This window comes from Elephas maximus, chromosome 5 (genome assembly GCF_024166365.1).
Source record: "Elephas maximus indicus isolate mEleMax1 chromosome 5, mEleMax1 primary haplotype, whole genome shotgun sequence".
Lineage (NCBI taxonomy): Eukaryota > Metazoa > Chordata > Mammalia > Proboscidea > Elephantidae > Elephas > Elephas maximus.
Window position 1 is genome coordinate 40,968,437 of NC_064823.1, and position 14,176 is coordinate 40,982,612.

General features: G+C 40.9%; 1 protein-coding gene across 4 annotated transcripts in view; it reads left to right on the forward strand.

The window, feature by feature from the left end:
* Positions 1-7,131, forward strand: part of ELOVL6 (ELOVL fatty acid elongase 6) — a 176,954-nt gene extending 169,823 nt beyond the window's left edge. For all 4 annotated transcript variants that reach the window (XM_049885543.1, XM_049885546.1, XM_049885541.1 and 1 more), the window contains one exon: positions 1,019-7,131. In XM_049885543.1, coding sequence (XP_049741500.1) covers positions 1,019-1,443 — 425 coding nt within the window. In that variant the 3' untranslated portion in view covers positions 1,444-7,131. The remainder of the gene's footprint in view (positions 1-1,018) is intronic.
* Positions 7,132-14,176: the final 7,045 nt, after the last annotated feature.

The following is a 14,176-nucleotide window of genomic DNA, read 5'->3' on the forward strand; positions in this document are numbered from 1 at the left end:
CATAAAATTTTAATATTTATTTCATAGTAGGGGATGCAGACAGTGATGATAGAGTTAAATTAAATGTAAAGATTTAGAGAGAATGAAATGTTTATTACTTTAAGCCAAAAAACTTTTGTTACCATGTGTTTAGATATTTATGAATGACTAAGTTTGTATTTAATATACCACTTCTTAGACTTCTGTCTTTTTTTTTTCACTGTGAATAAAGTCAGGCCTACAGAATTACTACAGAGTAGTAATTATACAGAAATAGTGGGTCTTTCACAGGCACGCAGAAATAGCAGTTTAACACTAAGAAGTAGACTTCAGGTCTCCTGATACCAGTTGTCCCTTAAATGTACATGTGGGAGTTACAATCACCATCCATCACTATCAGCCTGTCATTGACATTTACAGGCATTATAAAAAGCAGGCATCTCACACTAGAGAAGAACACATCAGTGAGAATATTATAATAGGTTCAGAAACACGGCAACTGGCAACTTTCCTTTTCTCTTCTAAACAAACATGAAAGAACCATGATCCAGTAGGTAAATAATAGCTCCTGCAAATGGTATTGGATTCCACCTGTATTATTCCAGTGATGGCCTTCAGGACCTTTAAAGGTCCTTTGAAGGCCCAGCATCCTCAGCCCTTCCTTAGGGCCAAGCGTTGCAGCGTGTCCTTGCAGTATGAGAGAGATAAATAAGACAGTGTGGTTTCACTAGCTCTTCACTAGTTCCCTTTGTGCTTAAATAATTTTCAGATTAAGAAGAGGGACCTTCTAGTGCAACCAGACATCAAGTTTGCACCAGAGAAAAGACCTGGCAATCTGCTCCCATAAACCCTCTGGGGCAGTTCTACTCTGTCTTATAGGCTCACTATGAGTCAGATTTGACTTGATGGCACACAGCAACAGTAACAATCTGGATCTCAAGTGATAGCTCAAGATGGCTACTCTCTTGCAATAATAGAAATTTTCATTATGTGATAGCCAAAGGACTCAAGTGCATTTTTCTTCTTCTTTGTCTTTCAGGAGATACAATTTTCATTATTCTGAGGAAGCAGAAGCTGATCTTCCTGCACTGGTACCACCACATCACTGTGCTTCTGTACTCTTGGTACTCCTACAAAGACATGGTTGCCGGGGGTGGTTGGTTCATGACTATGAACTACGGCGTGCACGCCGTGATGTACTCTTACTATGCCTTGCGGGCAGCGGGGTTCCGAGTCTCCCGGAAGTTTGCCATGTTCATCACCTTGTCCCAGATCACTCAGATGGTGATGGGCTGTGTCATTAACTATCTGGTCTTCTCCTGGATGCAGCAAGACCAATGTCATTCTCACTTTCAGAACATCTTCTGGTCCTCACTCATGTACCTCAGCTACTTTGTGCTCTTCTGCCATTTCTTCTTTGAGGCCTACATCGGCAAAATGAGGAAAACAATGAAAGCTGAATAGTGTTCGAACTGAGGAGAAAGCCGTAGCTCAGGGTCATCAAGGAAAAAAAAAATAGACAAAAGAAAATGGCACAAGGAATCACATATGGTGCAGCTAAAACAAAACATACGAGCAAACACAACACCCAAGGCAGCTTAGGGATAATTAGGTTGATTTAACCCAGTAAGTTTATGATCCTTTTTTGGTGAGGACTCACTGAGTTCACCTCCATCTCAAAGGACAGCTGCTGGAAGACCCCATCCCCTCGTTATCTGTCAACTCTATGACAAATGAGAACAAAAATGAGCCAGAGGCAGAGAGAAAGAGAAACAGAAGGCAAACAAAGGCTATTAACACGATATGAAAAAAATGTATTTACTGTTACATCTCTCTAAGGATGAAAGAATTTTATTTAAAAAACTGTGCGAGCACACACACATACACATAAAATCCTTCCTATTCTTTTTCAACACTAAACCAGAGCCAATATAGCAAAGATAAAAATGGAAGAGACACTGGGTGTATAGCTAGAACAACAAATGTTTTTGAAAAAATTAAAAACTTTTAAAGAAGAGTGAGCCATTGTAGCCCCCCTCCCCACCTTCACAAAAGATGTCTTAATCACCCATTAAGAAATTGGATGTAAACAATGATGTTTCAACTTAGAGAAAGACTAATATTTTCCTTTTACCATACAGTGTCTGGAAATCCTGGTGGCATAGTGGTTAAGAGCTACGGCTGCTAACCAAAGAGGTCGGCAGTTCGAATCCACCAGGCGCTCCTTCGAAACCTTATGGGGCAGTTCTACTCTGTCCTATACAGGTTTTTCGTTTTTGGGGGGCACAGCCTCAGGCTAGTGAGTTTGCCCAAGCCAAACGGGGCAGAATGCTCTTCAGGGTTCTTCCTGGGAGGATGGAAGCCTTGTCACCCAGTTCCCAAAGGGGCAGCTCTATCTTTTCCGATCACTGAACTGCAGTTTCTGCTCTTAAATGAGATAGGAAGTATTAGCCTTTATCCGGTTGCCCCAGGCTTTTGTAACAGGAGAGTAAATACAGAATAGATCAGACAAAAACTCGATTAAGAGAACTCAACCAAACGATTTGGAAATGGATTCTGTACTGTCTGTAAAGGAGGTTCAGTGCAATACCATTCCCGAGCTGAGAAAAGATGGTGAGGGAGAGAGATGAGCCGGAGATTCTATTCAACAGTCAATATGTCTATTCCTCCCGATCTGACTTCACACATACGCATAACCTTCCAGATGAAACCCTGTGATACAGTCCATATTTTCTGCATTTTTGTGACTTTCAAAAAGAATCCTACAAGGCTTTTCCTGACACGTGTGAACACTGTGTTTCTGCATTTGCTCCCCCAAGCAATGTGGAGGTGTTTAAAATGCCCTCTGCTGGCCACGCGAAGATACTTCAACAAACACTTCATGGCAAGTTTGGCTGAAACAGTTGACAACCAAGGGCCCCCTATAGACTTACTATAGTTTCAAATGGGGTAAAATATTCATCGGTTTTTTTTTTTTTTTTTTTTTGGACCAAATCAGAAGACATTCTGCTTCAAGTCGGCTTCAGAAATTTTTTAAAAGGGACTTTCTCTCTGGAACTCAGAAAATCAATTTAAGAGCCATATTAAAAAAAAAAAAAAAGCTAGATTATATTACCTATGATATTTCAATCCTTTGCAAGCCAAATAAATATGTAAAACGTTCCTAGTAGTTCACAGAAGCAATTACATAAAGTCATCCAGTGTGATAAAACAGTATTTTAATTGGTTAAGTAGCTTAATGATTAGACAAACTAGATGAAAAGAATAGGGGCTCCTACATTGCATAGATTACACACGTAACCACACATATATGCATACAGATGTGGGGTACACTGAACCTCAAAGCCTAAATGAATAGAAACACATTTTATGGCTAGCAGAAAAAGAAACTTGTTTGTTTCCTGGCTTTATTTGAGAGTGTACAGTAAAAGGGATTTTTTTCAAAATTATTTTTATATTATTTTAGCTTTAATTGTGCTGTCATTCATGAAACAGAGCTGCTCTGCTTTTCTGTCAGAGATGACAAGGGCTTTTTCAGCACCTCGTTTATGTGTGGAATTTAAAAAGAAAAAAGTTTTATTCCATTCTGTGTGAATGGCTTGAACAATGAACAAAGAGTCCATGTAAACCAAGTCATGGCTGGTAGAGCTGGGAGAAGGTGTGACAGGGAGCAGAGCTGTGACATCTGTGTTAAATTATTGTGGACAGTTTGTGATGACTTGACGTTGGCTCATGGATGAGAAACAGTTGATGGTGGAATGCACTATTACTATGGTAAAAACTGACATGAGCTGAAAAGACCGGTCCCTCGATAAAAAACAACTAATAGATTTGTAGGATTCGAATAATGTTATTTTGAGCTTTGAAAATACATGATACTGTGCAATAAGCCTTTTTTTCCTTATACAGAAAGTGAGCCGAATAATTAAAATGAGGAAAAGGCAAAATAATAGCTAACTGGAGTTTAATTGAGGGACCAGTTAGAGGCTCATCTGGTTGATTTAATTTAATTATTTAATTCAGTGATTTGTTATTGATCCTTTAATGCAGGTTAGAATAAGGCAATGAGCAGAACCCTTAAATAGATCCCAAATGATGGTTCCAAAGCACCTCCATCTTGGTAATGATTTTGTACTTGTGTTCACTTGTGAAATGATTTAGGATTTTTGTTTACAGGTTGAATGTGTAATAAATAGTTTTTAAATTAGCTAAATATATCTGAAAGCATTTCTGATGTTTATCATGGGAAGGAAAAAAAAACACATTTTAAAAATCAAAATTCTGGTATTACGGTTTTAGTACCATGTTTTTAAACATCTCAGCTGCTTAATTGTATCAAGATATGAGGCTGGATCACAATCCCATGGCAAATCTGAAACCTACCAGAGAATCGACTGTCACATAGATAATCCTGCTGTCAGTTAACATTCCAGAAAACTTGGGCAGGCAAGTTTTTATAGCTGCCCCACTGTGCTGCAATAGATTATCTCTCTATTGAAGATGTTCCACTGCATTCCAGTCCCAGTATGGTGAAAACATCATTCCTGAATAAAAATGAACCCTGATTTCTTATACATGTATACATGCGACTTTGTACACAGGGCGTGAGCATCAGCCATGAGTTTGCGATGGAAAACAATCTAGTGAGCAATACACTATTCATGTGGCAGAGGGGTTTACCTGAATCTTCTGGATGGGTTATGAGACAAAAACAACTACATTATTCCTATCCAAAGCCAGGTCCAGAGTACCAAATTAAAATCATGGACTGATGTTGTTATTCCAAAAATTTATTCCCATCCTTCTAATCACCCTCCAGGAGCCATAGTGGTGCAGTGGTTAAAGCTCTGGACTGCTAACCGGAAGATCGGTGGTTCTAACCCACCAGCCTCGTCGAGAGAAAAAGACGTGGCAGTCTGCTTCTGCAAAGATTTATAGCTTTGGAAACCCTATGGGGCAGTTCTTCTCTGTCCTATAGGGTCACTATGAGTCCGAATCACCTTGATGGCAGTTAGGGTATCACCCTCCACTACAAAAAATTAGATGGGGGGAGAGCGAAGGGAAATACATACATATATGATGCTTGAAAGGAAAGAAAGGGTTGATCGTATCTCCCTCACTTCTTCACCTCTCTTTACTAATGTAGATCTAGACTGAGTCAGAAACTTCATTTGAGTGGGATTTTGTATAATCTAATGGAAAACCAAAAAAAAAAAAAACCTGTTGCATCGATCGATTTCAACTCATAGTGACCCTATAGGGCAGAGTAGAACTGCCCCTTAGGTTTTTCAAGGAGTCTGGTGGATTTGAACTGCCAACCTTTTGGTTAGCAGCTGTAGCTCTTAACCACTGTGCCACCAAGGTTTCCAGTTTAATGGAAAGACAGTAGCAACCTAAGAGAGCACTTATAGGAAGTCCACAGAATTGTTTTGAAAATCAGATATCTTTATAAGATAATGCCTATCACATCAGAGAACAAGGAAAGCAACTGGAGTCAATTACACTGGAGTGGAATATTCCAGAAGTCTGGCCTCATTCCCAGACTGCTGAATTACCTGGGAAGGACAACATGATCAGGCTACCATCTTAATTCTTTATTCTGATAGAATAGCTTCTGCTTAAAGACTGAGTCAGCTGTAACACAGTTTAAGGGCATTTCTTTTCCAGTTTGGCGGGTGATGATCTAACACAGTGGTTGGATTGGCCATGGGCTGCTTCAGGAGAGCTCTTGAAGGAGTGAAGAAGATCAGACAGACCTGGCCTCCCACAGTTCAGCGCTTTGACTTGTGTATTTGTATAGGCATGGCCCATTTCTGCCTCTTTTAGATACTTATTTCTCTGAAAAGTTTCCATCCTAATTTTTCATCATGAAAAATTTTCATATAATTGTGTGAGAACTTCATGATGAAAGCCCAGGACTTTCCAACAGTTGAAGGGAAGGTCACTTCCCATCTTTTGTTTCAATAATAAATATTTTACTATTGATGTGAGACAGTACATTATAGGAGCCTTTGTTAATGCTGTGACTCATTGTCTTATAGCTTTTTTAAAGTTGTTCTCCTGTCCCTTTTGTATTTGTTTCAAATATGCAAGACCTGATTCTTTGTGCCTCAGATTCATTACAATATGGAAGAGATTTTGCTGAGAATGTCCCACAGGACTTGGCCGGTAGTGTGTACACATTAAATTGAGAGCTGGTAAAGCAACGATACCCCATTTTGTGCCGACAATCAGGACAAAGTGTTAGGTCCCAGTTTGCCAGTGAATTAAGAGCCTTCATAGGCCCGAACCCGGGACTTAAGCAGGACAAGTGTCAGTGCAGTTAAAGCATTTTCTTGAACACCAGTTGTCACAGGCTCCAGTTACAAACATCCGTGAGCCATGTGGCAGAATCCATAACTGAAGTGGTTGTATTAGTACACCTGTGCAGAGCGTCAAGAAATGCCCACAAGCCTGTTGAATCATCAAGTTGCTTTCCTCACAGAAGGAAAAAAGGAATCTACTTCCCAGGCTCTTCTGCTACCCTTCCCTCCTCCTGAATTATACTTCTCTCTCTCTTTTTTTTTTTTAAGTAAAATAGAAATTGTCCTGGTATTAAAGAGACTGACAATGGGAGCATGTCAGTGTGTGGGTTTGGGGAGGTCTCCATAAGGGCACTTTGATTTTAGGTTGGGCAGGCAAAAGTCTTAAAATCAGTTCAGTGGAAGTCCGAAACCAAAAATACATTGTAGCAAACTTCTCCTTCAAGCAACTGGTTAAATTAAAGAACCTGGTTCCATAAATCAAGGTCAAGACACATTTGCAAAACATTTAGGCCGTAACTGAAGCGCCTGACTCATATGTTGGTACTTAAACCCATATGTTGGTATTTAAACCCAGCTATAAATGCTTGGCTGCACTTGAGTCTTTCTCCCAGTAGACAAAAATCAAGAAGGCTACAGAAGTAGCCTAATAGTGCTCCCGGGTCATGTCAGTTTCTGATGTTCAGGCAGGAGGCTGCTTGCTGCTACCTTGAAAACCACTGGGAGATTTAGCCTCTTAGGGGCCCCAGAGCCAATGTTCAGATAGAAGCCCACCCATACAAGCCTCACAGCAATGTTGGAAATGTTATTTTCAAGTGCTTACTTCACAACATTTGAAAAAGTTATTTTTTCTGGTGTATTAAGATTAAAAATAAAATCATAACTTTTGATTTAAAATTAATCTATGTTTCTGTTTTCTTTTATCCCTTTTATGGGCAGTTCAGAGGGGCATCCAGGACCCTGAGGGCTACTCAAAAATCACAAGGCCACTGACGCCATAGAACATAGATAAGTCATTAAAACTGCTATCTAGTGAAGTCCAACAATGATGTAATTTCTAAATCTAAAACCAAACCACACCTGTTGCCATAGAGTCAGTTTCAACTCCTGGTGACCCCATGTGTGCAGAGTAGAACTGCTCCATAGGGTTTTCAAGACTGACCTTTTGGAAGCAGATCGCTTGGCCTGTCTTCCAAGGCATCTCTGGGTGGGTTTGAAACACCAACTTTTCAGCTTAACTGTTTGTATTAAGCCTTTCAGTAATAGTATCCACGTATATTTTACAGGGTTTCCAAGGCTGTAATCTTTACAGAAGCAGACTGCCACATCTTCCTCCCGCAGAGTAGCTGATGGTTTCCAACCACCGACCTATTGTTACCAACCAAGTGGTGCAGTGGTTAAAGCGTTCAGCTGCTAACCGAATGGTCAGCAGCTCAAACACACAAGCCGCTCCATGGGAGAAAGATGTGGCAGTCTACTTCTGTAAAGATTTACGGCCTAGGAAACCATATGAGGTAGTTTTACTCTGTCCTATAGGGTCACTATGAGTTGGAATCAACTCGAAGGCGGTGGGTGTGTTGCACAGTGGTTAAGCACTTGGCTGCTAACCAAAAGGCCCACTGTTCAAACCCACCAGCTGCTCTGCAGGAGAAAGATGGGGAAGTCATAAACCGTAAAAACTTACAGGCTTGGAAATGCTATGGGGCAGTTCTATCCTATTAGGATTACTATGAGTCGGAATCATTTTACAGTTCACGTGATTTCCATATTGGCTCACCAAAGCAGTCCTAGTGGGGCAGTCTAAATTGGATCACAGTTTTACAGATGAGGAAAATCGCTCATTAGATCAAAAGTAAAAGGGTAAGATTTCAATGTAATTCTAAGTTCAATTTCATTACAGACATTCAATTCCTTTGGAAAGGAGTGGAGTATAAATGGATAAAACCCCAGTTCTCTGCACTGACTAGGAAGCATCTTGCTATGTCATTGAGCAAAGTGTTTCAGGACAAATATATTTGGGAGAAAATATCTTGTTCCTGGTGATTGGTCAGTACTGTACTTAGACACCTGCTGCTGTTAGCAAATAGAGTCCAAGTCGTCCACTCACTCTCTGATCCAAAAATAATTTGGACTTCAACTTCTGGTGTTGCGTTTCTCACGTTCTGTTTCATACTTTTTAGATCAATTGACTTACGTCATTCTTCATGGCTCTTTGGAGCATCTATACACTGTGGTATCCTAGTGGTGCAAACAGTTTGCACTTGGTTACTAACCTACAGGTTGGCGGTCCGAACCCATCCAGCGGTACTGCGGAAGGCCTGGCAATCTGCTTCTGTAAAGATTACCACAAGGAAAGCCCTATGGAGCAGTTCTACTCTGTAACAGATAGGGTCACCGTGAGTTGGAATCAACTCAGTGGCCACAGGTTTATACAATGTGTACAGTGGCAATGCCCCTACAGCACTGTTATTTAACAACCAAGAACCTTCTATTTGTGGAGACCTTCCTCAGCCAAGTTACTCTGAACATTATGCCTCTTTTCACATCACCTCAGAACATATTTTTACAATAGAAAATTCTATTCATTTTGCAATCTAATGTATTTTCTTAGCCCAGAGTAAAATGGAGAAAAATGCATAATGGACACAAAGCATTTTCCTTAACTTTAAAAAAAGAAAAGCATTAAGAGGTCATTTCTGCCTTTGACTAGCCAAGTCCTAGAGGCCTAATACAAATGATAGAAGCACAATCTCAATAAATGCAAGCTTCAGAAATGAATAAAGCAAGCATTAAAACATACATGCAATTTGTATCCCTGTCTAATCCATTGCCATGGAGTCACTTCTGACTCAGCGACCCTATAGGACAGAACAGAACTGCTCCACAGGGTTTCCAAGGCTGTAATCTTTACGGAAGTAGACTGCCACATCTTTCTCCCCCAGAGTCCTTGAAGATTTCCAACCACCGACCTTCTGTTAGCAACCGAGTGCTTACCCATGGCGCCACCAGGGCTCGCTGTCTAGCTAACGAAAATATTGTATTTGTGTAACTTTGAGATGGTATAACATAGCCAACTACCTAGGAAAGAAAATAAAAACAGGACCGGAATACCAATATTTCAGGTACATGACTGAAATATTGACTGCTTTTTGTTTTTTTTAAGTGTGAATGAAATTAATTAGAGCCACAGTAGGTGGCTAAATCAATGATTAAAACTGTTAAAATAATTTAAGGGCTCCCTACTGGCTGATTTTAACGTTACCTGATTCATCTCCAGCCCCCGTAGGTCTGGGGCAGGCACTAATGGTTATTACCAAAGGCCTCTCCCTGAGATCAAAGCGAGGAGGCCCTGCTGAGAAGCCATGGTGACCACAAGGATTTCTAAAATTTGGGGGAAGGCGGGCAAAAGCTATGCGGACAGAGTGTTCCCCCTGCCCACAAACTGGAGACACACGCAGAATCATGCATGCGCTGGCCACCTCTAAGGCCCTGATCCTCTGCCGGGTCAAGACTCCAGGCAAGTCAGGAGAGCTCTGGGTCAAGAAAAGATTGGAATGTACTGATATAAAAGAGACTATTACCTAACTGATTATCCCCTTGAGCTGTAATCTTTTAGGTTTTCTTCTCCTTTTCATTATTCTTCATCTATATAATAGTTGAAGGAAGGAACCCTTAATTGACTCCACGGCAATGGGTTTGGTTTTTGGCTTTATATTTAAGTTTATACATGCATTATAGCATATGTATTGCCATACTGTGATGGCTTGCTTGTTGCTGTGATGCTGGAAGTTATGGAACTGTTATCTCCAATACCAGTAGGGGCCACCCATGGTAGACAGGTTTCAGCAGAGCAAGCTTCCAGATTAAGACCAGGAAGAAAAGCTTGGAGATCTTCTGAAAATTAGCTAGTGAAAACCTTATGGTTCACAATAGAACATTGTCCAATATAATGCTGGAAGTGGGCCTCCTAGGTTGAGAGGCACTCAAAATATACAATGGTCACAACAGTAGACTTGAGCATGCCAACGGTTAGGAAGAAGGTGCAATACCAGGCCATGTTTTGTTCTGCTGTACATGGGGTCCCATGAGTCAGAGCTGACTTGATAGCACTAACAACAGCAACATTTTTATAGAAAAGATTATACACACAAAGCATACATATACAGCTCTATTAAAACAATGAAGCAACCTAAGGGTTAAGTAAATGTGACAGCTGCTTCCTGACACACCATCCTGGGATCTCACTATGGGTTTTTGTAATCTTTGGTATTTGCAGACCCGCAGGGTGAAAACCCTGTGCTGTATTCTGGGGTTTCATACACAGCTTCCTTTTCTATTGACTACACTAATTCCTTTCATACTAGAAGGAAAATCTGTTCCCCTGGGTGTTTCTCTGCTATGTTTTATTTACGAAAACTCCAGCACTGGGTGTTTCTTAAGGCAGCCAGTATCTTTTTATGAAGAGAAGGCAAATAGTGTTTGCTATTCCTGAATCTTCCTCCACTGCTCATAGTTACATATGAGTTACTATAAAATACCAGAGCACTTCTGGAAAATGAACACTTTGTCTTCCAATTCGATGCAGTTCTGATTTCGACTTAGTTTTAGAATAAGAAAATCAATACAATGTAAATAAACCTCTTGAACTTCCAAATGGACATAGGCAGCCCTGCCAACTCATTTGTTCATTTACACGTAACCCAGATTTCCCCAGGACCCATCAGCCTATATTGAGGCAATTTTTTTTTGCTGGCTTGTTGTTCCCACTGATGCAGGACTCTGATTTCTTGCCAAGGGCTGTCTCACAGTCCCTACTCTATCATGCATTTCTATTATGCACACTCTGCTCCACCAGATTCTGTGGTCAACTCCACCCCACCTCTCCTGCTCCCATCCCACCAGGCTCAGCTGCTGTCACAGCTCTCCATTGAACCCTGAAATCTCTGTGCTCTGACAGGCAAGGCAGGCACTGCTCTGCAGTGGGGCAAGTTGCCTCTTCCCCCTTAGTTAGATGTTCTATGTGAAAAAGCTTGCCCCTTCTCTATGGGGGGCCAGGGGATGGATTGGGGTAACAGCCACTACACTGATTCAGAATCTCTACACTCTCCTCTGCAATGACCAAATCTTTACCCTGGGTTGAGCTTTTTGAGCCTAGATTCTTCTTTCACTGGGTGAGTACCCTCCCTGGAGGGTCCTCAGCCCCATTGAAATGGATTCCTTTGACCACCACACATGCTCCCCAGACTTGCCTGGATGTATCTGAGCCCAAGTGATAGCACAGCTGAAATTCCTTTTCTAGAAACACCCCACCTTTCCTGCAGACTCTTCACCCCCCGATAGGTCCAGACATCTGGTTGCCCTGTTACACACTTAAACTAATAATGAAGTATAAACCAGTTGCCATCAAGTTGATTCCAACTCATGGTGACCCCATGTGTTTCAGGATAGCGCTGCACTCCATACGGTTTTCAAGGGTTGTGATCTTTTTGAAGTAGATCACCAGGCCTCTCTTCTAAGGAGCCTCTGGGTGGATTTGAACCTTTAACCTTTCAGTTAGTACCCGAACGCATAACCACGTGCACCACCCAGTGACTCCATAGAGAAGTATAAACATATATAAAACAATACAAGTCCTTATCTTTCCAGTGAAAATCAGCTTTGTGAATTAAAAAGGCAAAAGGCAGAAAGGCACAGTAATTTCTTAGATTTGCTCTGATTATTCCCGATTCACACCTTCACGAGTCCCCATTTCCTCTACCTGGAAGATGCACTGTGTTCTCACAGCACTGTGTGCTTCTGCTTCGTGGGGCTTATCACCACCTAGATAAACTGCTATTTGTGTAACCGTCAGTTGAACGTGTATCTTTTTCAATAGATGACAAGCTCTGCAGGTCAGGAATCTGTTTTTGCATGTTTTCCCTGGTATCTCTAGGGCCTGGCAAGGGCTAACTAGGTTTTGAATGGATCAGTAAATTTTAACATGTGCTTGTGGGTATAAGCTGTATCATTATAGATCCCTGACTTCTCCCTCAGGTGTCTGTATGTTTGGTGTGTATGTATATGAACGTGTGTGTGTGCGTGTGTGTGTTGGAAAAGTACTCATGGCTTTTCACTGTATACTTTTAAACTGGCAGAACAGTCTTTTCAGGCATTGGATTATAGACATTTCCTTGTTTCACTGGAAATTTAAAAATCTCATTTATTATAGTGGCTGTGATCAATGAAAGTTCTTACCTGGGACTAAAGGACATAGACTCTGGAGTCCAAGTAACTGGCTCCACCATTTGTTTGAGGTAGTTATTTAACCACTTTGTGCCTCAGTTTCCTTGTCTACGTAAAGGGGATTGTAAAGGTCCCCAATGCATAGAATTGTCATGAGGATTAAATGAGATAATCCTTGTAAAGCGCTTGGCATAGTACTTTGTTACTGCTCTTAGGTGCCATCCAGTCAGTTCCAACTCATAGCGACCCTATGTACAACAGAACGCAACACTGCGTGATCCTGTGCCATCCTCACAATTGCTGTTATGCAAGAGCACATTGTCCCAGACAGTGTGTCAATCCATTTCATTGAGGGTCTTCCTCTTTTTCAATGGCCCTCTACCTTACCAAGCAAGATGCCCTTCTGGCAGTCTGTGGTACATTCAATATTCTTTGACAACACCATAATTCAAAACATCAATTCTTTGGTCTGCCTTATTCATTCTTCAGCTTTCGCAGACATATGAGGCAATCAAAAATACCATGGCTTAGGTCAGGCACGACTTAGTCCTCAAAGTGACATCTTTGCTTTTTAACACTTCAAAAAGATCTTTTGCAGCAGATTTGCCCAATGCAATGTGTCTTTTGATTTCTTGGCTGCTATTTCCATGGATGTTGACAGTGGATCCAAGTAAAATGAAATTCCAGACAACTTCAGTCTTTTCTGTTTATCACGATGTTGCTTGTTGGTAAAGTTTTGAGGATTTTTGTTTTCTTTATGGTAAGGCATAATCGGTACTGAAGGCTGTAATCTTTGATCTTCATCAGTAAGTGCTTCAAGTTCTCTTTGCTTTCTGCAAGCAAGGTTGTGTCATCTGCGTATCACAGGTGGCTAATGAGTCTTCCTCCAATCCTGATGCCACATTCTTCTTCATATAGTCCAGCTTCTTGGATTATTTGCTCAGCATACAGATTGAATATGTATGTGAAAGAGTACAACCCTGATGCACACCTTTCCTGATTTTAAACCATGTAGCATTCTCTTGTTCTGTTTGAACACTGCCTCTTGGTCTATGTATAGGTTCTACAAGAGCACAATTAAGTGTTCTGGAATTCTTATTCTTCTCACTGTTATCCATAATTTGTTATGATTCACACAGTCAAATGCCTTCACGTGGTCAATAGAACACAAGTAAACATCTTTCTGATGTTTTCAGCCGAGATCCATCTGACATCAGCAATGATATTCCTCGTTCCACATTCTCTTCTGAATCCAGCTTGAATTTTTGGCAGTTCCCTGTCAATGTACTGCTGCAACCATATTTGAATTATCTCCAGCATAATTTTACTTGCATGTAATATTAATGATATTGTTCGATAATTTCCACATTTTGCTGGATCACCTTTCTTTGGAATGGGCATAAATGTGGGTCTCTTCCAGTCAGTTTGCCAGGTAGCCGTCCTCCAAATTTCTTGGCAGAGATGAGTGAGTGCTTCTGGTGTTGCATCCATTTGTTGAAACATCTCAACTGGCATTCCATCAATTCTTGGAGCCTTGTTTTCGCCGATGCCTTCAGTGTAGCTTGGACTTCTTCCTTCAACACCATCAGTTCTTGATCATACGATACCTCCTGAAATCACTGAACATTGACTAAATTTTTTTTGGTACAGTGACTCTGTGTATTCCTCCCATC